This window comes from Marmota monax, unplaced genomic scaffold, assembly GCF_021218885.2.
Source record: "Marmota monax isolate L192 unplaced genomic scaffold, Marmota_monax_Labrador192_F-V1.1 WCK01_AAM20220418_F8-fsc00069, whole genome shotgun sequence".
NCBI classification, from domain to species: Eukaryota; Metazoa; Chordata; class Mammalia; order Rodentia; family Sciuridae; genus Marmota; species Marmota monax.
The window spans coordinates 8,124,002-8,148,767 of record NW_026695243.1 but is presented as its reverse complement, the minus strand read 5'-3'; the positions used below and the strand labels follow the sequence as shown (position 1 = coordinate 8,148,767).

General features: G+C 53.4%; 1 protein-coding gene across 3 annotated transcripts in view; it reads right to left on the bottom strand.

Moving 5' to 3' along the window:
* The window catches only part of Cntfr (ciliary neurotrophic factor receptor), a 38,025-nt gene extending 15,156 nt beyond the window's left edge, over window positions 1-22,869 (bottom strand). Inside the window, exons 1-3 of one of the 3 annotated variants that reach the window (XM_046457485.2) lie at window positions 22,722-22,869; window positions 14,418-14,529; window positions 2,198-2,282 (exon numbers count right to left, since the gene is read on the bottom strand). In XM_046457485.2, the coding sequence (XP_046313441.1) occupies window positions 2,198-2,282 (85 nt within the window). In that variant the 5' untranslated portion in view covers window positions 14,418-14,529; window positions 22,722-22,869. Of the gene's footprint in view, window positions 1-2,197; window positions 2,283-10,583; window positions 10,604-11,350; window positions 11,371-14,417; window positions 14,530-22,721 lie in introns of those variants that run through there. The other 2 variants (XM_058578093.1, XM_046457484.2) reach the window with 2 other exon arrangements.
* Window positions 22,870-24,766: the final 1,897 nt, after the last annotated feature.

Genomic DNA, 24,766 nt, shown 5'->3' with positions numbered 1-24,766 from the left:
GTTTTAGTTTGGCAGGAGGGGTGCAGGTATAATCACGAGATAGGGAAACAGTGACTCAACAACACAACAGACACAATGTCCATGAGATGGCACCTCCCCATCACACCTTATCTGCCTGATAAAAGAAATGGAGACACAACTTGACAACAATGACAAACCAAGGGTGGAAGGGCAGGACGGGACCGAAAACACAACTCAATGACAGAAGACGACCACAGGCCACCGTGCAGAGGTGGAGGAAGCAACATGGCATGACAATCACAGTGTCACGACTGCTACAGTAACACAACGGCAACACAAACAGCCATGCATCAGCTCCAGAGATGGCAAGGAGTTAACCCTTTGTCTCTGAACAGCTCTCCTCCCGCCCCTACTGATGTGTTGTCCATTTCAGAAATTAAATCAAGCAGCAGGGGGAGGATGGGGTTCTTGGCCCTGACGCAGTGACAAATGCTCCAAAGGAATCAGCTGTGAAAAGGTTGTTAGAAGCCAGGATGAGAGACAGAGACAGGATGAGGTCATGGACATGGAGAACACAGAGGACAGAACTGACGGCTCCCTCACACCTGTGCACACAGGCTCACATGGGGAACACATGCCGGAAACAGTCCCCCTGGGCGTCCTAAGCAACTTCACACTGCCACACACACAGGATGAGGATGGTCACCCACAGAGAAGCAACTCACACAGGACAATTATCCACATGGTTACAGTCACACATGGGTTCAGTCATACAGGGACAGTGTCCCATTTCAGTGATAGTAATACATGGTACAAGATCACAGGCATGCACATGAAGGGCATCATCACCCAGAGGCACAGTTACATGGGGACAGGGTCCCCCACACAGGGAGACATATAACAGGGACACAAACACACCAAGAGAAACAGATACTATCTGTCACACATGGGGTATAGTCTCAAACATAAGGATACAGCCCCTAAAGGGTACAGACACATAGACAATGTCACACATAGGACATAGCCCACAAGGGTAGAGAGAAAAGAACAGCCAAACAGGGACATGCTCTCATTCACGCAAGAAAATGGTCTCACACACTCTCAGAAATGTGGCCTTGTGCCAGGGCCTTGGTTATGTGGGGACCTGTCTTTACACTCAGGAAGAGACCACTGCAGGCCCTGTGTAGGGCCAGGTAGCAGCCCTGGGGCCAGCCAGGCTCTCTCTGGGTCTCTGTGTTGATATTATAAGAAGCCACAGAAGTCTTGACCCACAACCCTTCTCCTGAACCCATAGCCTTGAGGGTAGCAGAGCTCAGTCATCAGGGTCTGCTCCAAGCCTGGGCCCTAGAGATATACCCATCCTCCATGCCTCCACCCAACCCAGCCAAGGTGGAGGAGACAGGACCAAACCTACTGGGGAGATTAGGGAGCCTCATTCAAGGAAAGTTTCAAGTTCAGGCCTTGTAATGATTGGCCGCTTGAGGTGCTGCCTCAAATGCAATACAAGGGCCGATGGTCAAGTGAGCATTTTGTTTCCCTAGCAGGGTACAGCTCTCTGTCCTGTGGACTGGGGGCAGGACTGGGCTCTTACTTGACAAATGGGAAGCAGCCAATGAGCAGTCCCTCCCTCCTCCAATCATTCCAGCTGACTGACTGGTCTTCCTTAGTGCACCAGCCCTCTCCCATCTATTCCCCTGCCCGTCCCACCACCTTGGTCCCCATCTTCCTTCTAGGATAAAGTTGAGGGTAGAAAGTGACCAGCAGTCTTACCCACTGTTTCCTATTGGTGTCCTCAATTGTACCTCCACAAATCTCCTGAAGGAGATCCCATTTTACCCAACAACGTACAAGGACCCAGCTCCTAGCCCCACTCCCAACTCCTATTTCACATGCACGTATCCTATGCCCTCCCTAGTGGGAGAGACATAGATCATTTCGAGCCAGAGACACAGTCAACATGTGTGTGAATGAGAAGAGTTATGTCTGAGACATCAGTGGGTCCCGCTGTGTTTCAATGCCACACAATTACACGTACTTCTGGGTGCTCATGCATGACAATGCCTGTGTGTGTGTGTGTGTGTGTGTGTGCGCGCGCGCACGCATATGAGAGAGAGAGAGAGAGAGAGAGAGAGAGAGAGAGAGAGACTCCTGGGTGGTGTCAGTAGGTAACTGTGCCAACAAGGATTTATATGCAGCTCTGGGAGAAGGTCAATAGGCAGCTCCCCTGAGCACTCACCCTGTGGACTGTGTCTTTGGGTGTAGACAACGGCAGCAGCGGCAGCAAGCACAGCACAGCAGGCCCATGGGACAGGAGCAGCCATCTGTTGGGAGAAACAGGGGGGGGGGGGGCAGGGGGCAGCATCAGCCCAGGCAGGAATCTCCTGAGGAGCTCCCCTGTTCTCAGGCAGGACTGGGAAACCCCAGCCTTACGGCCAGAGCACCTTGACCCCATATGCCTTCTTTTTTTTTTTTTTTTTTTTTTTTTTTTTTTTTTAAGAGAGAGAGAGAATTTTTTTAATATTTATTTTTTAGTTTTCGGCGGATACAACATCTTTGTTTTGTATGTGGTGCTGAGGATCGAACCCGGGCCGCACGCATGCCAGGCAAGCACGCTACCGCTTAAGCCACATCCCCAGCCCCCATATGCCTTCTTAATGGGGTTCAGGATCTTCTTTCAAACAATGGAAAGCAACATTACTGGCGTCTGCAGGCAAAGGTTTGCTAAGATGGTAGGTGGCAACCTACAGTGGTTTGTTGTTCAATAAGAATGCTGGCTGCAGACTGTAGTTGACTTCAAATGAGTTATAGAACATTGGTAGTTCCAGGACCATTTTTCTAAAAAAATATATAACTTTACTGGTGAGGTTGGCTAATTAGCTATAAACATCACAAACTGAAGGGATAATGTTTTAACTTAATTCCAGGGCTACACTTCTTCAAATTGATTTGAATGGAAGGCCCTGGCTGCCCTGGCTGTGCATCTGGAGTGGGGCAGGGAAAAGCCTGAAACTGTATGTTCAGAGCCTCTTGGATCTGTCATTGGTCCCTGTCCATTCTGCCATAAGCCTGGCCACTAGGCTCTGGGGTACCAGAAAGGGCAACGGTACATGAGTCAGCTCAGATGTGGCTTGTGCTTTATTATATACCAAAGACCACGAGAAAATCAGGGGGACTAGGGACACGGCTCAGTGGTAGAAGGTTTGCCTACCATGAAGGAGGCCCTGGATTCTCCAGGACCACAGGGAGGGAGGGAAGGAAAGCGAAGAGAGGGAGGGAGGGAAAGAGAGAGGGAGGGAGAGAAATATGAATATATGAATGGGGAATTTTCATATATAAGTCCTTGTCAGGGACCCAGGTCATCCTTTACTCCAGTCATGTACCTTCATGAGCCTGGGAATCCTAGCCCAGTGGATGAGCATCAGTGTCTACACACATCCATGTGGGTATAAAAAGTACACTCAGGACATGTCCCCAGAAGCCAGGGAGTATCCAGTAGCCTCTACCCAGTATCCTGCTTCTTAGGTTGAGTACAACTGCTCCCACCTCCCCTGCACACACACTCACACAAGAGGGCAGGGAAATGACTATTTCCTGCAGAACAGAACCCAACTGTGACAATCTCTCCTTCAGTTTGTCAACCATTGAGAAGCCAGAGAAAGATACTGAGGGACACTACCAACACCCAATTAGGCCACTGTCAGAAATAAAGTCAACCTCACAACAAAGTCACTGGCTAGAGACAGCCCAAACAACCAGAGAGAGCCCCAAAGAAATAGTTATACACACAGTGGGAGTTAGAAACTATTAAGGGGGACCATCAGACAAAGGCAAATAAAATCAGGTAACAGCTGATGAATGGTCTAAGAATAGCCAACAGGGACCAAAGAAATGGCCAAAGAATAGCCAACATGACCAAAGGAACTGCCACAAACGCTGTGAAAGATTTAGCCAGACACAAGCAGACATACTGCCAGAGGAAGAGCAAGGAGCACAGGCAGAGAACTCATCAGCCAGAGAACTAGAGACACTGTCAGAAACAGTGCCAGGGAAACTGTCTGACACACAAGCAGAGAAACACCAGAGAAACTGATAGACACAAACAGGCGTACACCCAGACAAACAGCTAGAGGAAAAACCAGAGCCACAGCCAGATGCTCAGTCAGGAAGTATCTACACCACTAAAAAGACTGCCAAAGACACCATCAGACACACAGACACCCTCCCAGGGACACAGCCAGAGACACCATTAGAGATATTGCCAGAGAAACAGTCAGACACACAGCCAGAGAAACGGACAGACATACTGCCAAATTTACCCAGAGAAAGTTCCAGAGACAAAGCTAGAGACAATGCAGACATGGCTATAGTAGAAGCCAAAGGTGGGTCTCAGCCTGTAGCATATGGGGCTGAATCTGACTCCTAGGGCTCCTTTATGGGAGATGGCTCCTCCCTGCCCAGGTGTTCCCTCTCCTCTGAACACCCTTATCCTACTGGCCATAGCTACAGGTGCTCTGACTGCGCCGCCCTGGCAGAGCTCCTTTCTCTGCCCCATGTGGCCTCAGCCACCCTTCCCACATCAGAGACTCCTGGAGCCTTAGCTACCACTTGCCCTGTCTTCTCTAAACCCTCAGCCCCTCCCCATCTTCAACTGTTCCCCAGGTCTAGGAGGTTAAGGCAAAGTTACGCAGCCAGCAAACTAGCAAACAAACCCAGGACTGAATCCAGAGCTGGTTCTGGAGAAACAGACACACTGAAGGTCTACCTGGCTCCCCACTTCAGCCCTTGCCAGGAGCTCTCAGACCCTCCCCCTCCACTTCCACCATCTGTCCGTGCCTCTCCCCTCACAGCCAGGAAGATCCTCCACCTCACTGCCAGGTCCACTGCCCACCCACGAGAGAGGAGCCAGGGCAGGAAGACAAGAAGGCAGAGAGGAGCAAGGCTGGATCATAGGATGGGAGTGCCAGAGAGAGAAGAGGGAGGGATGGCCTCTGCTCCCAGTTCCTTCCGGGTCCCAGTCAGGTTGGAGAGGGGGAGATGGCCAGGCAAGCACACAAGCACATACCCCATGAGCGTGTGCACACACACAAATGCTCAGGCCCCCGCAGGGGGAGGGGTGGCTTCTTCATCAAAGTCGCCTCCATCAGCCCAATGAGTTACTGTAAGGGCCGGGCCCTGGGCCAACGGGGCTGCAGCCACGGGAGACGGGCGCTGCTGAGAGAGCGCTAGCACTGCAGAGAGTGGGGGTGGGGTACAGACAGACACTGCAGGGTCTGGGCACCCAGAAAAAGGAGAGACTGGGGAGGGGAAATGGAGAAGCAGGGAGAAATGCAGAGCACTGACTGGAGACTCAGCGGGGCAAGGAGACAGAGATAGAAATAGAAGGGATGCAGGGGAGACAGCAGATTTCAGGGTGAGGGAGAGAGAGATCCAGAGGGCCTGGGAGCCCACCCTAGAGCATCTGAGGAAGCTCACCCAGCTCTTCTAGTGAGAAAGACGAGGTATCAGTAGTAGTAAGAACTGGTGTGAAGTAAGAGCAAGGCTCTCCAGAGGATGGAGAGATTCCCACTGCGGATCCAGAAGCCCAGGCCCCAGGAGACAAAGGTGGACTGAAACTCTATCCCTGTCCCTGCCCCTGCTGACTCAGAAAGCCCCAAATCAGTTTCCCTTCCTCTTTCCTCAGAGTCCCAACTAGACCCACTCTCCAGGTGGGAAGGCTGAGGCTAGAAGCATCCAGAACACACCACCACTCTGCTCTGGCTCACCTCAGGCTCTCATCCCAGGGCAAAGAGCATTTTCCCAAGTCCACACCCTATGACTCTGGATAGTCTGGATGATAAATGCCAAAGAGCCCTAGACAAGGGCTCCCAGTAGGCCCCCTGAAGAGGACATCCCAAGAATGAGGAAGGAACAGAGGGCACTAGCAAGAAAGGAGACCAGGGGCAGTATGTCTGCTTGTGTCTGGCTCAGTTGGTAGAGTGAAAAAAAAATAGAAAGGAAGGAAGGAAGGAAGGAAGGAAGGAGACCAGTGCCTAGCAGCCCAAGGGTTCTAGCACTTCTCCTGACATGAAACTGAAACCCCAGTGTCACTGTTACACACAGAGGTGATACATAAGACAAATCCCCAAGGCTCTAACTTCTGCCACTATCCTACTGTGACACAAAAACACCATCACACAGTGATAACACCCAGTGAAAATGATACAACAGCACTACTGACAGTAACACACAGGGGTGTTGACAGTCATCTTGATGATAATGAAGCAGTGAATACAGTCACACACAGTAACACCAACAGGGGAATGACACCTGTTGAGACTGACAGCCAGCCCCAGGGCAGTAACCTCAGAATCAAAGATGCAATGAGACTTACAAACACATACAGTAACACTCATGATGACATCAACATAGTGACACAGGGATGATACCAGTCCACAGTAATACTGACACCTGTGGAGGTTGAGTCACCGTAAGTAACATTGACAGACATAGCAACAGGCTGGAGATCAGGGACTTCTACCTAGTTTTCAAGTCTGGCTTAGGATCCAGGACCCAAGACCCCTCTTATCAGTAATGTCCCAGTTGCTCTGTGCCCTGCTTCCTCTTGCCCAACTGAAGACAGAACCTGAGGGAGGGAACAGTGAGTTTTGGAAAGTCTCTATTTATTTGTGCAGAATTACAGCCAGCAGTTTGGGTTACTGAAGACCAGTCAACCCTGAGGAATTCCTGCCACAATCAGGTCAGGGCTGGGGGGTTTTGAGCACCATTGACTGGGTCTCGGCTTTAACTGCGTGTGAGTATCGATCCACAGTCGTGTGTTCTGAGCTGAAGCAGGGGGTGTGGGGAGGCTGGCATGAGAGTCAAGTAGACTCCACCTGGCCTGGAATGAGCAGAGGCCTCAAGCAGTGTCCTCAAAGCAAGGTTACCAAAGTGGGAAATTGAGATCTGAAGACCACCAACTCAGACTCCCCACTATGGCTGAGGATGGGGTGGGTCAGGCACATTCATCTGATGGAGGGTATCAGGCCCAGTACAGGACCAAGGTGATTCTTAACAGCTTCTAGTCCCCACTTGGCAGCCCCAGGCTCAAGATCTCATGGTGTGAGTGCAGAAAGGGCACCCCTGGACCTGGGGCCTCATCTTCCCCTCTCCACAGAATGGCCCTAGGAGCCTACCTCTGGGAATGAGGCAAGAACATAGGGCACATTGGAGACCAACTGATCCAAACACTGTAGGAACTCTGAAGGTTTTAGCTCTTCAGAGGAATTAGGTTTGAGCAAGAGAGAGAGACACATACACTAGAAATAAAATGAGAAGCAGGGTAGGGGTGGAGATGGGGGCAAGAACAGGATGGGTAGGGAGAAATAGCACTGGCCTGGCTGAGGGGGAGTCTGGAGAGACAGTCAGAGTGGGCAGGAAGCTCAGAGAAGGGGAGGAGGGGCCGAGGCCGGGAGGCCCCCAGATCCCACCAGGCCTAGGCAGCCTGGACAGCGTGGGCGGTGGGGGCGGGGGCAGAGGCCTGCACCGTCCAGAAGCTGGGGGGGGGGGGCAATGGGTAGACCAGGCCAAGGAGGGAGGCCTGGCCCCTGGCAGCTGGCCCAGTAGGCCCCCCACCAGGGAGCGGGTGGGCCCAGGTCAGGGGCCAGCTCCTGGGCTGGAGCTGGCTGGCCATGGGCTGGCTCCCACTCCCTATGGTGTCTCTTCCTTCTGTTTCTTGGAGTCTCTTGTCTCTGGCTCTATCCCTTTTCCTTCCTCTCTAAATCCAGACCTGCTCCTCCTCTCAGCTCTTGGTGCCCCAAGTGGTATAGGTCCCAGAAGCTATGGCTGGGTTTGGCTTCTCCTTTACTCCTCTGGGACTACCACCTCCCCACCTACTCCAGAGGCAAGTCCTAGTGCTCAGGGGAAAGGACCCCATGGAAGCACAGGCCCCCTCCTACTACTCAGAAGAGGGTAGGACAAACTGAGCACCAGTGGGAGGGGGGCCAGGAGGGAGGCAGGGGGAGCAGTCCCCCAGCTCCAGCGCTGGCCGAGGTTGTGGAAAAGGAGGCGGCCCAATGTGAGTGAGTTGGGGGGGGTATCCGCACCTGCTGTTGTGACCTCCACAGCCGGAGATGGGGGCCTGGGGGGGGGACAAGATTCCGATGGATTTTGGCAGCAGCCTGGACTCTGAGTGCTCAAACCCCCCACCCCCAGCCTCTTGCACCGTGGGGACCCTGAGATCAACATGTGCATGTGCGTGCCCTGCTGCACGTGTGTGCGGACGGGTTTTTTTTTTTTGTGGTGGGGGGGTAGGCAAGGCCTTCCCATGATGGGCCTGGCTGGGCAGCTCGGGAGGTGTCCTGGGAAGATGGGAATCTGTCCCACCAGCCTGTGTCTACATGAAAAGGCCCAGTTGGGGCCCTGCAAGCTGTGGTGATCCATACACATAATGTGCTTAAGCACCACTCTAGATGCAGAAGATCCAGATTATCTCCCTCAGAAGTCATCTGGTCCAGACCCCGACCTCTTGAATAGGGACGTTGGAAGGGGCACATTCATATCCTCCCTTTGGGCACATGGGCTCTGAGCAGCTTCATAGAACTCGAGGCCTAAATGTCAAATCCTCTATCGTCCAACACTAGTTCAGAGTCTCTTCTGGCTTCCAGAATAATCAGGAGGACCCTTCCACCCAGGAAGGACCTCACACCAGTCAGGTTAAGTGATCCTCTTGTAGGGACAGAATGCTACATCAGGAAATTAGCTGGAAGGACTCCATGAAGGGTGGGGGTGGACAGGGAAACAGTATTGAATGAGACTTCCCTTAGCTGGTAGGGGCACAAGAAAGGGTCCACAGCAGGTAGGGGGTGGTCAAGAGGTGGGCTCCATGAAGACATGGTCCTTCATGGAGACAGAAAAATGGACAACATGGCTTTCCAGATTTGGAGTGTGGTTCAAAGATTCAATTTGTCTCAGCATCTCCTACCATACCACACCCTGACTCCATCACTGCTGTGGTACCAATATACCCTTGAAAATATACACAGAAGCCCACGCATGTAAGCCTGTACACACACACTCACACACACACCCCACCAAGGGATGGGGCAGCAATGCAAGCGAAGCATGGGTTTGTAACACTAAGAACTGAAGATGGTCTTTCTGACAGAGCAGGAGTTGAGTGGGGGTTGGGGGAGACAGAAGATTGGACTGTTTTTTTATGGAACAGTGATCTGTTCTTTCTGCCCCCCTAACATGCATGTGTACTGTGCATGCTCCTTCTGAGAAACCTTCTGGTCTGCTGGGCAAGAGCAAGCCATCCTTCCTCCCCCTTTCTCCCCTCCTTCACAGTGGGGAAGCCAGAGCAATCTGTTCCTGATGGGTAAACACAGGCATGAGTATGCGCACACACATGCTCACACACACACACACACACACACACCAGCAATTCAGGGTCACACAGAACCCAGTGCTTACTTTACCCCAAGAGCGCACACTTGGGCTCTTACTGCCACTCTGGGGCAGAGTGCCCCAGAGCCTTCCCCCCCCCCCGCCCCGACACACACACACACTCACACACTTCCACAAACACACAGCCAGAGCTTTACAGACACACCCAGGAAGCGTCTCACAGACACTGGCATTCAGAGTCTACCATAATGGCCACACATCACGGCCTCCCACATGGACACCCACTGCCATAGCCTCACGCACGCTGGTGTGCATACACACGCACATACAGTCAGTCACACATACACGCACAGACTCCCTCACACAAAACAGTCATGGTCTCACATATGGATACCATCACACACTCAGAATAGTCGACCTTCCACATAGGCTCCACTGTGCACCTCCAGAAACTCAGAGTCCCCCAGTCACCCTCAGCCTCGCAGCCCACACCCACAATGGTAAATAACACAGATACACACTCAACAGTCACACCATATGGGACCTCAGGTTGCTTAGCTGTGCTTAAGGAGAGAAATAAAGTTCAGGGCAGCCTAAGGCAGGAATGGAAAAGAAAGGGAAAACTTTGTTGGTCCTTAAAAGGCAAAGAAATAGATAATTATTCCCCTGGCAGCTCCTTCCACTCCTAACCCTGCTTTCAACAGCATTAGGGAAAAAGGGAGATCCAGGCCAGAATAGAGGGGTAGAGGTAGGAGCCAGAAAACCCCAGAATCAGCCCACTCCCCAGGCCCTTGCTGCCTCCTCCACCTTTCCCCTCTTCAAGATGAGAGCAGCAGCAGCTCTCAGTCTCTCTTATCTGCTGTGTGATCCCAGGCTTCTCTGTTACCTCTCTGTGCCTGTACTGTCTCTAGGGTACCCAGATGTCAGCCCTCAATGCAGAAGGGGCAGAGAAGGAGGAGGAGATGAGGTCCTGAACTCAACGACTCCTGGCTCCACCAAAACCCTGTCATCACTCTTAGGCCCAAAGAGAGATGGGGAGAGATGCCCAGAAGTAGGCAGAATGGGCTCTTTCCTAACTAATCATTGAGGACATGAGTCCCAAAGCCTCCTTGGATCCTGTAGCCCAAACCCCCACCACAGGAGCTGATGCTGAGTCGCTGTCCAGGCAGAATGGAATCCAGGCTTGGTTGGCCAGTCCCCAACTCTGGAACAATTGGCAGTGTTGTTGACATCCTTACCACTTGCCACTCCAGGTGTAGCTGGGGCCCTGACGCCCCCATCCTAAAAGGAGCCTGATAGGGCTCCATGGAAGCCAGGCACAGCAACAGGACCTAAGGAAATCAGGCAGGGGAAATCCCATAAAGCCAGGTGATAGGGTTTTGTGGAAAGCAAGCAGCAGGGACAAAAGAAACCAGGCAGCAGAAAGGAAACCAGGTAACAGAGCCCAAAAGAAGACAGGCTGTGGGGTCCAAATGAAACCAGGCAGTAGGGACTAAAGTTAGCTAGGAGGTGTAGACAAATGAAGCCAGGCTTTGGGGATCAAATGAAACTAGGCAAGAGGCCCACAGGATGTAAGAAAAGAAAGATATCAGGAGCTCATCCCCTGTCTAGATGTCACCCCCACACCCTGGGCCTCTCTCTCAGTAGTCCCCCTCCCACCCAGGCAATGGTCCCCTCCCCCAGGCTGCTGGACACAGCCAGAGCCCCCTCCCCTCTCAGAGGCCTGGTCCAACTGCAGCCAATGGGCCCCGGCCCCATCCCTGGGACCTCAGGAAGTCCCAGTCCCTCCCACCGGCTGCAGAGGCAGGGGGGCTGGGGGGAGAGAAAGAGAAGAGAAGAGAGACAGCTTGGCAGGGGGAGCGCGCCGAGCAGCCGCGGGGGGCGGGGGCCGAGAAAGGAGCGGGAAGCGCCGAGGCGGGCTGGCGGGCTGGCGCGGGCGGGGGCGTCTCGGCAGCGGCGGCGGGGGTGACAAGTCCTCCGGCCGCAGGGCCGTGCGGCCACTGACCTGGGTCCCCGCGCAGGCGCCCGTCGATGCCTCCGGCGCTCCGTGGGTCCGCTCGGCCGCCCGCGGGCATCGGGTCCCCGGGGCTCAGGGCTGGGGCCCCGGCCAGCCCGGGAGGCAACAGCAGGCCCCCCGCCCCGGGAGAGCCCCGGCGGGCCGGCAGGCAGACGAGGGGCCAACCGGCCAGGCCGGGAGCTACGCGGGCGAGCCGCGAGCAAGCGGGCCGGGAGGAGGGGAAGAAGGAGCGCGCCGCGAGCGAGCGAGCGAGCTAGCGGAGGGAGCGAGTGAGGGACGGCATGCAGTGAGGTCATCCTTTGAATCTAATTGTCTGAGTCAGGAGGAGATGTGGCACTTGATGCTGGGGGAGGGGAGGGGAAGGGACCCTCGGCTCCCGCCCGGGCTCCTCCTCACACCCAGGTTTGGCCGGGCCTTCCTTGCCCCCGCCCAGGACGATGTGTCTCCGGCCAACCCAGCCTGCCCGTCTCAGGGCTGACCTCTGCTGCCTGGGGTATCAGCAAGCAAGCAGCGAGATGCAGAAGCCAGTCCTGGCCCTCGGCCTCCTTCCTATCTTCTTGGGAGTGATGGAGACACCCTGCCCTGGGCCCAGGTCACCTTCCCACATTTTTTTTTAGGGTATGGAAAGCTCCCAAAGTACCCGCAGGTCATATTTCTGCCCTCTGAGGAGAAAGGGGGAACTTCAGTCAGCCTTTCAAGATACCTTTGTGCACTTTAAGAAGATGGGGCCCCATACAAGTTACTTCCTGCACTGGGAGTTTAGTGGAATCTGGGAATGGAACCCCAGCTCACCCTCTTGCCCTCTGAGAATGATAGTGCACATTCCACCAAGTCCTCCAGTTATTTTCTGTACCTGGGAAGAGATGAAGACCCCCCCCCCCCCCCCCCGCCAATTAACCCAGGATCTCCCTATTCTTGCTTGTTTAAGCTCAAGCCCCCATTCAGGAGAGATAGGAGCAGGGCCAGATTCCTAAGGTCTGCAGGAGCTGCCCAAGGAATGGTTGGGGGCGAGTCAGCAGCTGGACCCTGGGCCTGTCAGCATACACACCCGTACATGTATACATACACTCACACATGTGCATGCACACACACGTGCACATATACAGGGTGGGGGGCACAGGCAGCTGGGGATGCTCACACTATGGGCCTCATACCCCTCCCCTTGCCCCCATGGGGGAGGGGTGATAAATATTTAAGGGGCTTTTAGCTCAGAAGGGGCTGAAGCCGGGGAAGGGAGGGGGATCCACACTGCCTGATTAATGGGGTTACGGGCTTGGATCAATCCATCCGCCCGCCACTCCCTCCTCCCTCCTCCCTCCCTCCGCCTAATGCGCTTTATCAGGAGACGCTTTTCTGACTTGGCAGCATCGGGCGTTTTAAATAGACCCATTTAGAGCTGGGGTTGGGAGGGGAGAAGGAGGGGGTGGAGAGAGACAGAGATTGAGACAGGCTGGGAGACAGAGACGACCAGGGGAGAGAGATGCCGTACAAGAGAGAGACTGGGAGAGGAGAGACAGAGGAGATGCACAGAACTGAGAAGAGAGACTAAGGGTGAGACTCTTATGGAGGCTGAGATGGAGAAAGAGATGATGGGAGGCCAAAGGGAAGGTGGAGGGCTGTACAGCAGAAACAAACACAGAAAGAGAGAAGGAGAGAAGAAAGGAGGCACCAGCAGCAGGAAGAAATCCAGAGAGAAGCTCTCTCTGCAAGGGCTAAGTGCTAGCCTGGGAGACAGCAGATATCTTTTATTTCCAAAAACAGTTTTTCATCCACTTTGTTAAATTAAAAAGCTGTTTTTAAAGTGATGCTGGAGGTGCTGCTGGAGGAGGGTGGCTAGAACTGCCAAGTCCTCCCTCCTGGGCCTCTTCCTTGGCCCCCACAGAAGCTGCCTCAGCCTGAGCCCCTGGGGTGTCTCCAGCTCCCCTGCTCTCCACGATCCTCTAAGATCCCCAGGGACAGGGTCAGGGCATCTGAGCTACTGTTCACTGGCAGGAAGTCCTTCCTGCTGTCTGGCCTCAGTCCCTCTTGCTGCAGAGAGCATATTCTCTCCCCTGAGCACTAGCCCTCTCTTCTCGAGCCCCTTTTCCTGTCTCCTTAAGGTAGTCCCAATTTAGGGGAGGATCACATGCACTCTAGGCTCAGTAGCCCACTTTCCTAATAAATAAGCCATCAAACTCCTACCAGGTGTGCCCCCCGAAAATATTATCTATCATTCTGTAAATCCATTTCCTAGTCCATAATTCACCCCATGTCCTTGAGTTACTGGGTGGAAAGATTAACTCTATGCCCCTGTAGAGGAATCTCCTCTTCCCTCTTCTCATGGGCCCTGGTTCCATCTAAGTTCCTTTTAAGGCCATGTGTCAGCCTGGGGTACCCCACTCCACTCTCAATAACACCCCACTCTTAGTTCTGAAGGGTTACAGCCCCCCACCCCCAGGCCGGGAAAATGGCCAGTCTGTTTGGGAGCTGAGATGAAAAGCCCAGCCGGCCTTTGTGGGCCTCTGGCGGGTTTTGGACAATAGGCCCTTCCGTTCCGCTCCACTGCCTCAATTCCTTGGATGCCCCCACCCCCGGGCTGCCAATCCAGGGGCCTTGCCTAAACTGAATGAGAGGCAGGGAGAGTCAGACTCAGCCCCACAGCTGGCCCCAAAAGATTCTGGACCTTCCGACCTGCCATTCTATCTCCTCCAAGCCCAGCTGCTCCCTAATCAAGCCAGAGAGATGTTTTGGGGCAGAGAGGGAAACTGAAGACACTGAAACAGAAACATATTCCCACATCTGGGATTCAACCCTTCTCAGTGTACAACTCAATTTCCTGACCTGGTTTTGCTCTTGCCTGTGTGACCATGGATAAATCTCTTCCCTTCTCTGGGCCTATCATGGGGGCAAGAAAAGCCCCAAGACAGGATGATCCCCAAACTTCAGGAGGCAGAAGGATAGGGGAGCAGAAGAAAAGGGTCTCAGGTCCTTCACCCCTGTCCTCTAGACCTACACCCTCAATGCACCTGGTGATGCCCTGAGATGGATCTGCCCTGCCTGGGCCCCCGGCACCTACCTCTTCACCACCAGCCACACTCCAAGCACATCAATGTCCTTTTCTTCCTCCAGACCACTCTTCCCAGGACTTCCAAAACCAAGGGGGTGGGATGATGTGACAAGTCTGGATTCTAGAAGGGCAAAGGGCACAAATCAGAGGTCACAGAGAAGTCACAGGTCTTAGTTCAACTCAAGAGCTCATTCCATACTCACAACCACACTGTGAGAAGGGGAGACCAAGGTGAGCAGCAGACAAATGTCTGAAAAAGGAAAAGTTAGGGTAGTATGGACTCACATCAGCACCACTTGCTGAATTCAGTTCTGAACCACAGGAACCAAGGGAGGTCAGAAGACAGTGGCCTGACGCTACTCGCAGATACACATCCCCAGAAAATCCAGAATCCCCACATAGTTTGCAGACACAGTCTCCACATCACACACATTCTCACATGCACACTCACACAGACAAAGGTCACCGGTATAGCATCAACACCCACTGTCATAACAACCTCTTCTTTATCACCACTAGTTTATTGAACATCTGTTTTGTGCCAGGAACTATATTAGGCACTTTATTTACGTCATCTCATTTAAGTCCTCATGACTTCTCCACAAGGTAAGTTCTATTATTCTTCCCATTTGACGGCTAAGAAAACAGAGAGGTTAAGTAATTGCCCAAGACCACAGAGTTGATCAGTTCTATAGCCTAGATTTGAGTCCAGATCTAACTCCAAAGCCTTTCTGTTATACCAATTTGCCTCTGGAGCTCTCTCACCCACTTAAACAGTGCCTTCCCCAATAATAATAACAACAGGTAAAAGCTAGGCATGGTGGCACACACTTGTAATGCCAGTTACTCAGGTGGCTGAGGCAGGAGGATCACAAGTTCCAGGTCAGCCTGGACCACTCAGTAAGACTCTGTCTCAAAATAAAAAGGGATGGGGATACAGCTCATTGTTAGAACGCCCCTGGGTTCAGTCCCTCATACCCCACACACAATAACAACAAAAATGGGTAGAAATTTTGTTATTTATTTTTGGCAGTACTAGGGACTGAACCCAGGGCCTCACATTTGGGCAAGTGCTCTACCAACTGAGCTACATCCAACTGAGCAGTTCCTTGATTAGCCAGGCATTATGATAAGACCTAACTTACAGTTTTGTACTGAATCATTAAAACAAACTTTGGAGGTAAGCCTTGTTTCCGTTTTTCAGATGAGGAAACAGGTTCAGAGAACAAAAGCAGCTAGCCTGAAGTCACACTACGGTAGCTTGTAAGGGGGCTGATGATGAACTCGGGTATCTTGAAAGTCACTGATGTTTTTCTATGGATTCTAGCCACTCAACAGACCCCTTACCTTCTACAAGATTCCAGACAATCCTCAGAGTCCAAAAGGTCCCAGATGTATCTGTCAAAGGTATGATTAGGTGCCTAAACACATAACCACGAGAAAGGGACTCCATGTCATCTAATCCAGCACACAGATGCAGACTCCACTGACCAGGAAGAGAGAACCAGAAACTCAAACAAGATGTTAGAGACAGGCTGACTGATGATAGACACAAGACACAGGCTTAACGTGAGGGATGCAGAAAGGAAGACAGAGACAAAGCCAAACAACGACAGACAGTTGGAAACAACAGAATAGAAGAAGGTACAGGCTGCAATGAGAACATAGTGCACTGATCCGCAGAGAAACACCTATAGACCCATCTGACCTTCACGAGAAAAAAACTGTAAAAGCAAGCAAAGCTCCAGCTGTGTGTGGCAGGTATGTGTGTGCATGTTGGGAGAAGCATGCAGAGTCTTATCACTACCCACATTACACCAGCTGCTTCCAGCAATTTCATCTGATTAATAATAAATGCCCCGTAATTACAGCCGCTCCCCTAGCCCTTCTTCCTGTTTTTTGTCAGCTGCTTCCAGGCCAGCCCCCCGCAGACCCCATAGCCCACTCCATCCTCACCTGCTGCTTTCTAGTAGGCTGAGAGAACCTGAGCCTACAGAAGAGACCAGACTCCCCATCTGGGGGAATACCCATCTCTCCATCTTAGATTAATGCCCTTTGGCTCCAAGCAAAAAGTTATCTCATGTAGGTCTCATTAAGAACCCTCTCCCACTACCTGTACATAACCTGTGACCTCTAATATGGCCTAGGGGGCCGGGTCTGAGATGCAGGGAGATGAACTCCCATTGCCTACTCCTTATCATTCACTGGCTGAAGGAAGTCTCCATCCACAAACCAACTAGCCTTGGAATCCTCTGAGCTGGGCACAGGAAGGGACCCTCACCCCATCCCTCCAACCCCAGACAGCTACTATCTCCGCCCACTTATGTACCCTCCAGCTCTGGACACCCAGTGGCTCCACCTCCCCATTCCTGAGCCCCCCTCCCAGGTCCACCTCCTTCCAGGCCTCCCACCCTAGAGCTCCAAGGCAGCTCTATCAGAATCAGCTGCGGGTTTATGCTGATCTGTTTCTAATCGCTGGGGCCTGGTTCACGCTTGCCCCCCCCCCAATATTGATTCCATTATTTGGAGAGTCATTGACGTCAGGGGCCTGGATGTGTTCCAAAACCGCCCTCTTTCCAGGCCTGGGCCAGGGCCCAGCCCCCAACCCCCACCCCACGTTGAGATTTCACGGAGGGGCCCAGAAAGGTCAGCTCATGAGCCAAGGTCACATGGCATCAGCTCCCAGACTCTGGGCTCCTCTTGCCTTTTAGGGACCACTGTGTAGTCCCTTCTCCTGGGGCAACGGACTATACAAAGGCCTGGGAGTCAAAAGTGAGGTAGAGATATACAAAAGGGGTCTGAAGACCCTCATTGGAACTTAGGCTCGCAGGAAGGGCTCTGAGGAGGTAGGCATGGGGTAGTGGCTTAGGAAAGGGCACTTGGGATAGAGTTTGTTTTCTTTGCCACACACTTATTTAGAACATCCTGAGGCTAGACTTGAAAGGGTTCTTACTGACTACTTGATTTTTATGTCTGGTATTGGCTATATCTCTAGACTCTGTAAGAAGGAAATTCTCTGCCATATAAAACAATGGATAACCCTGAATGTTGCCATAATTTCACTCACTGGCACTGCTGATCTTATAAATCTTTGCTCTGTATAAAACAAAGGCTCTGTCTCCTGTGCATCTCCCACCTGTGCTTGTCTCGGCTTCCCCATCCTCACATTCTCAGCCTCTGGCTCTGAGTGAGTGCTGTGAGCCTCTCTCTGCCTCTGTCCCACCAAGACGCAGCCACTACTATGCTGGCCCACACCAGCAACTCTTCTGCTCGGGCAGGACCAAGTATTTTCAGGATATGAACCCTGTGTTCTCAAACATTAATAACCAATGTGGAAAATCCATGCTGCCCGCTGCAGCTACACAGCCTCAGGACTCGGCCCTGGAGGTCCAGAGATGCGATCCATTCCCTCGGCTACACTCCAAGAAACCCAGACCTAAAGAGAGTGAGAGTCACACTCACAACCTCAGGAGAATAAAGATTTTCCCACCATCCTGTGAAGCTGGGGAGAGGGCAGAGTGACCTCCAACTTCTGCCACAGAATCAGGGTTATTGCCTTGCCCACTTTCCCTTACCAAGCCTTTGTATTCCTTCCCTGAGTGAAGGGAAGTTCTTCCTATAGTCTAGCCTGCAAACCAGTCAGGATTCCTTTGAGCCCCAAAGGGGTGTACAACAGGGTGTCTTGGGTCTCAAGTCACAAACCCCAGACCCCCTGGATCTCAATTTGTGTTCATTTCTCCACCTTTATGGAGAACCTACTCCCTGCCAAGCACTGTGCAGGCAGCCAGTGACAGTCCTGGCCACAAGGAGAACAGGGTCTGATGGAAGAGGAAAAGATGGACATTGCTCACTTAACTCTGCCCTGCTACTGCATACCAGGTCTGTTTCAGGTGCAGGGTACAGTGGTGAACAAGGCAGACCCAGTACCTGGGTCCCACCAAACTCACAGGTAACTACTATGCTACACTGTGGAGTGTTGGGCTGGGAAAGAATAGGTAGAGTATGGTGGGGCACACTGACTGCTGTGGGTCTGCAGAAATCTGTCCTCTTGCAGTATTGAGGACTCTTCAATTTATTCCTAAACTCCAGACAGGCCCTTACACGGACCAGAAGTCACCACCATGGTCTACCTTCAGGTTGTCCTACTGTAGCACTAGGCTTCTGGGAGCAAGGTCTGTCCTTCCCCACATCTATTCTAGCTCCTCTTTCCACCCCTTGGCCCCTGAGCTCCTGGTTTGGTGACCCCCCAATCCAGCACAGCTCTGCTTTGGGGGCTTCCTTTGCCCTCTGCAGAGTAAAGGGGAATGATGACCGCAGGCTCTCTACCCACAGGGACCACTTGCCTCCCCAGCCCCTCCCCACAGGAAGCTGAAGCCCTTGTGGGTGTGGTCACCCAGGGCCACAGGAGTTTACACAGCTGAGTTCTCCCCACTCCCCACCCCATGGTGGGCTTGGAGGAGGGGTCAGCTCTCCCTTCTCAGCCTTCTTACTCTCTGGGACCCCCCCCAACCAGGAACACATGGTCCCCCCCAACCCATCTGCATTTCAAAGAAAATCCACTCCATATGTTTCCGATTCATTTACACTTCAACTCGCCATGGGGGGGCAGAGAGCAGGACGCCTTGCCTCCAAGCCCCCCACCCCCATAGGGGGACTGGAGAGCATGTGTCCCCTTCAGGGACATGGAGCAGTTAAAGCTCAGCCATTTCAGCCTGGGGTGGGGGTGGGGGCTGCAGGCCAGCACTCTATAGTGTGAGCCCCCATGAGAGGATAGTCTGCCTCAGTTGGCCCCACCTACTGGTCTCCATAGCTGGAGGGCAAGTGGAGTCCAGGGTTATATCTCTAAGATAGGTGAAGTTCCAGGGCTTGTTGCAGCCTAGCCCCTACTCCCCAGGGTTACTGCTTTTCTGAGGAGTAGAGTAGGGATCTACGGGCAAGTCCTGGAGCCAGCATAACAACTCAACAGACATTCCAAAAAACACTGTGAGACATAGCATAATATGGCCCTACTCCTCTCCAGCCTGGGCAGAGAAGAGAAGGAAGAAAAGGTGCATTCCATTCCAGTCTCCTCCTCCAGCTTTCTTCTCATCACAGGTTTTGGGGCTACCAGGTCTTTTAGAATCATAAATTCAGCACCCTGGAACAGTCCCTGGAGCCAGAGGCAAACTCACCCAGTCAATCTTCACACCCCTCCCATCCCATGGATGACCGGGATGGGGTGGGGAAGATGTCTTAAGAGGACATGAATCTGATTTCCCCACACCTAGCTCTTTCTACCACAGAAGGGGTATGTGCATGGCACGTGGAGGGCTCTAAGGGTTCATGTTACCTCTGAACCACCAAACCACTTGGAGTTTCTGCCAAGAACCTAGTCTCCTTGTAGAAGGCAAGGCAGGGAGGTTCAACTGGATCTGTTTCCCATTATTACCCCCTCCATCGGCCCACAACCCAAGTGAGGGAGGTAATCAAATATACATCCCATCTCCTCCCCATCTTTGGAGGAGATTGGTCTTGGAGCAGACTCTTTTGTTCACCTCAATTGTCCCAATACCACCACAAACGGAAAGAAAGCATGGGCACGCTTTATTGAGTCCTAAGCTCCACTGGGATTGTGAACACCACAATCTTAGTGTGGGTCTGAATGTGAGCTCCTGAGCAGAAGTGGAGTTTAGTGTAAGTGCCAGGGTTTAATGTCAGTCTGAATGTGAACTCCCAAATGGAAGTATGAGTTTGAGTGTGAACCCAAGTTCTAGGTATGTCCGACTATAAGCTCCAGTGAGTCAGAATGTGAATTTCAGGATTGAAATGTACTAACTTTGAGTCCCAGGATTCCCAAACAAGTCAGTGTAAGTCTGAGCCCTTAGTCTTAAGAGCCTTTCAAGTATGAGCTAAGTGTCCCATATGAGTCCAAATGAGTACTACACTTCCTTTTTGAGACTGAGCGTGAGCTCCTCCATGCCAATGTGAGACTGACTGACTGTGAACATCAGGAGCCCAGTATAAGCTTAAGTGATTCCAGGATGGAAGTGAGAATCTTGAGTGTACACATTAAGAGTTCTAGCGTGAGCTCCAGGATCCTAATGGGAATTTGAATGTGAGTCACAGGATCTCATATGAGTCTGAGGGAGTCACCCAGATCCTGGTATGAGTCTAAGTGTGAGCTACAGGTTACCCATGAGAGTCTGACCCCCAGCCTTCCCATGTGAATCTAAGTGTGAACCCAAAGGTCCTAATATGAACCTGTGTGAGGTATAGGGTCCCTACAGAGTCTCAATCTGAATCCTAGCATGGAGATATGAGGGTGAATGCCAAGATGAAACTGTGACTCTGACTAGGAAATGCAGTGTCCTATATTAGTCCTTGAATTCAAATGTGAGCCCTAGGTTCCCTATGTGAGTCTGAGTGTGAGCCCTAGTCTCAGTGTGACTCTGAGTTCCAGCATTTAAGTGTGAATTTAAAGAAGCTTCCAAGTTTTAGTGTGAGTCTGAGTGTGAGCCCTAGAACCCCAGTAAGCTTCTAAGCATTAGCTCTAGGTTTCAATGTAAATCTATGAGCTAAAGAATAGAAATGTCTGGGTAAGTGTGAGCATACAGCCCCACTGTGAGTCCAAGTATGAGAACAGAGGACCAAGGAGTGTAAACCCTAGGACTAAAGTATGTATCTGGATATGAGCCCCAGAATATAAGTGTGAATCTGAGTGTGAGTCTCAATGTCCTGGTGTAATTCTGAATGTGAGGCCACATGAGTGTGAATGTAAAGCCCAAGACCCAGAATGAGTTTATTTCCCAGTGTGAATCTGAGTGTGAGTTCCAGAGCCAGAGGGTTTCAAGTGTGAACTTGAAACTTCTAGTGTTTGTGTAGGCTCAGGGTCCCACTTGGAGTATCAGTATCAGAGAATGAACCTTTAGCTCCATCTCACCAATCCTGCCCAGAGCCCCAGGAACAGACCGGATTTGTGAAGGGTCGTGAGACTGGAGGCAGAGGCATAGTTTGAGAGGTACAGTGCCCTCCACCCAAGTCCTGGCCAGCCCTACATCCCTAGGAATATTTAATTGTTCAAGCCCCATCCCAACGCATGCAACAGCATGCCATCACACCCAGTGTTTCGGAACCCCTGAATGTACAGCAATTACGGATGCACAAACATACCCAGCATTTCAGACTCCCACCATCTTAGCGATTAGCCACACAAACACCCCCAGTAACACAGATACAAATATATCCTGTATCAAAGGCAAAACAACTAGTGTTACAGACACACTCCTACAGCCGCATGCAGACACACACCCAGTGTTGCAGACAAGCTGCCAGCCATACAGACAATTCTCAAAGAGACAGACTAGACGGAAAGAGAAAGAAAATCCTGAATTTTCAACAAGGCGTGAAATAGTCCTGCCCGCCTGAAGCTACTGGAGGGGGGAGGGGTCCAGAGAGCGAGCGAACAAGCTGAAGGAGCTAGACGCTGGAGCAGAGGTTCGGGAGAGGAGCGAAGCCGAGAGGAGAGCAGAGGAGAGGAGCTGAGAAGGAGAGCTGGTGACCTCCCCGCGGCCCAGCCCCCCACGCACGGGGAGATATGCTACTCTGAGCAACATAGGGACACCCGGGTAGGCTCACATAGAGCCGCACAGGAGGAGGCACACGGGCAGACTCACAAAGAGGCACTTGGGGACACATCACTGGCGGACTCACACAAACCAGAGGACTTACAAAGAGACACACTGGGGTAGTCTCACAGCATGTAGATACATCCAGGCGGACTCAGGAGAAAACCACAGGCAGTCCCTCTCTCTATGCCCCCCCTCTCTTTCACACACACACACATACACACACGCACACGCGTATTCACAGGGACACACAAGCACTGGCAGACGCGCAGCCGTCCGTTCACACACTCAGGCGCTTTGAAGTCCAGGGTTTTGCCCGAGAAAGTAGCCGCCTTTGGGTGTGCGGGGGCCACTGCTGCCCCCACCCCCAAACCCTGGAATTTTCCCAGACCCAGAGCGTGAGACTGAGGGGTAGGAAGAACAGGGACACTAGGAAAAACCGCCCTGACCATCTCGCTCCAGTCGACTGTCCAGCCTCAAGACCACCACGCCCAACCCCTGGCGCGCCCGGACTTGGGGGCCGCTTCTCCTGCGCCCCCGCCCTCGAGTTTGCGGGCAAAGTTTCTCGTGAACTTTCCTGCCTCCCCCTGCAGCGGGCCCACGCGTGTCCCCTCACTCTTCCCGCGCGCACCCGGGCCACTGGTCCGCTGGTCTTCCCGCCTGAGGGTTCGAGGGTTCAGCTTCGCGCTGACCGCCGCGGGGTACTCACCGCGCCCTGGGGCCACCGGGGCTCCGCGCCGCGCCCTTCGACCGCCCCCGGCAGGGAGCAAGGCAAGGAGCGCGAAGCTAGCACCGCTGCTGGATCCCACCGCCGAACCCCGCGCCGCGCCGGCTGGAGCCGCCGCCTCCGCTGCCGCCGCCGCCGCCCGCTCTGCACCGGCTCCTCGGCGCTCCGCGGCTTTAACCCCCCCATCCTCCTCCCTCCCTCGCGCGCTCCCTCCCTCCTTCCTTCGCCCATGTGACCGCGGGCGCCCGCTCGGCCGCGCGCGCCCTCGCTCCCCTCCCCCTCTCGCCTTGTCTCCCCGCGCCTCCGCGGCCGCGCGCCACGACCCCCTCCCCGCCACGGCCCCCGCGCGTCCCCGCTTTAGCACGCTCCCGTGCTTGGCACGCGCGGCCCGTTCACGGGGCACGCTTAACTCTGCTCAGGCCTGTGAGCCCCCACTCCCATTAGCCCCTTGCAGGCACGCGCCTTCTTCCCCGCTGGCACGCTCGCCCGCCCTGGCACGCGTGGCACCCTCACTCTCGCCCTTTCTCGGGCGCGCCCTCCAGACGGCTGTGGCCCCTGTGCTTCACGCGCAGCCCGGGCCGCGGGTCTCACAAGCGCGCGCGCACACATACACGCACACCCACTCCGCCCGCTCCCCTAAGGGCGACTGGGCGCGCACCCACCCCCAGGGATCGCTCATTCACACTCACTCTCTCACTCAGTCTTGGCCAGGTCTCTTCTGCGCACACTCTCCTATGTTCAGGCCCTGAGTGTCTCGCACTGACACCTTGACAAACCCGGGGGCCAACTCTGGGGTCCTCCCTCCAGAATCATCGTGAGAGGAGCGCAAGACCGAGCCCCCAGCCCCCACTTTGAGTAAAAGAAACCATCCGGCTCCCCTCCTCCCTGATTCCTACTGCCACCAGCAACGACCCCACTCCTAGTCACATACAGACAAAACCCTGGCTCCAGGGAAAGCGGGCTTTGCGTTTCCGTAACACGGGATGAACCAAACTGGGAGCCCAGGTCCTCCTTTCTCTCCATGTCTCTGATGACACCACCACCACTACCTTCTTCTTTCTCTATCCCCAGGGACACCTGGCCTGGGAAGAAGCCTCCATAGGATGAAGGGAATAGGGAGGCTGCGCCCTTAATGCCTGGTGGGGCAATTCCAGCACGTGGGGCAACTCTCCACTAGCTTGGCGCTGGAGGCTCACCCTTTGATCCTTCCTTTTGCAGCACGGGCCTCTGAGGGGCCAGTGAGCTCACTTCACTCGCCCCCGGGCCTCCTGTCTGGCTGCAACATGGGAGATTAAGGATAGACAACCTGATCAACTTCTGAGGCCACGCAAGAGAGCAGTAGAGAGTGGGATGCCAAAAAGAGAACAAGAGGTCCACCCACTTCCACCCCTCGGATATTCCACCTGGCCTTTGACCCATAATCCCCAGCCTTGCCCCTTCAGGGAACTGCTCCGTGGCTGAGGGTGAAGGGAGGGAAATTTCTCGCTGTTTCCTCACACCCTTCCCCAGCAGGCTGCCTACAACGCCCGGGCCCTTTCCCAACAAATGCCTCAGGGACTCCCATTGCAGAGGAAAACCTTCCCGCCACTGCCAGGGCTTTTCACTTTCACTTCCATGACCGCAGAATCCCCTTGGTACAACCGTCAGGGGTCAATCAGGGCTGAAGCTCAGAAAGGGCTATCTAGGGATTAAGGGCACACAGCGAAATAACTGCGTCTAGCTGAGGTCCAACGCAAACTCACCCACAGTAGATGTTCTCTAATTGGCTTTTCTGGGCCCACTACCCTTCAAAACCCCAAGCAGTGAACCTTTTTAAGATGGTGGGCGCAGGTAAGAAGCGCGGACAGTAAGGAATTGCCCCTCGCCTTGCGCTGAAGCGAGGTTAGGGGCCGATGGGCCTGGGTATCTACACCGGGTACGGAAAGGACGGACCGGCGTCGTCAAGATCTGCGGGTCATGGTGGACTGACTTGACTTCCAGATGCTGCTTCTTTCTGCTGGTTGGGAGCAGTCAGGAATTCCGCCCTG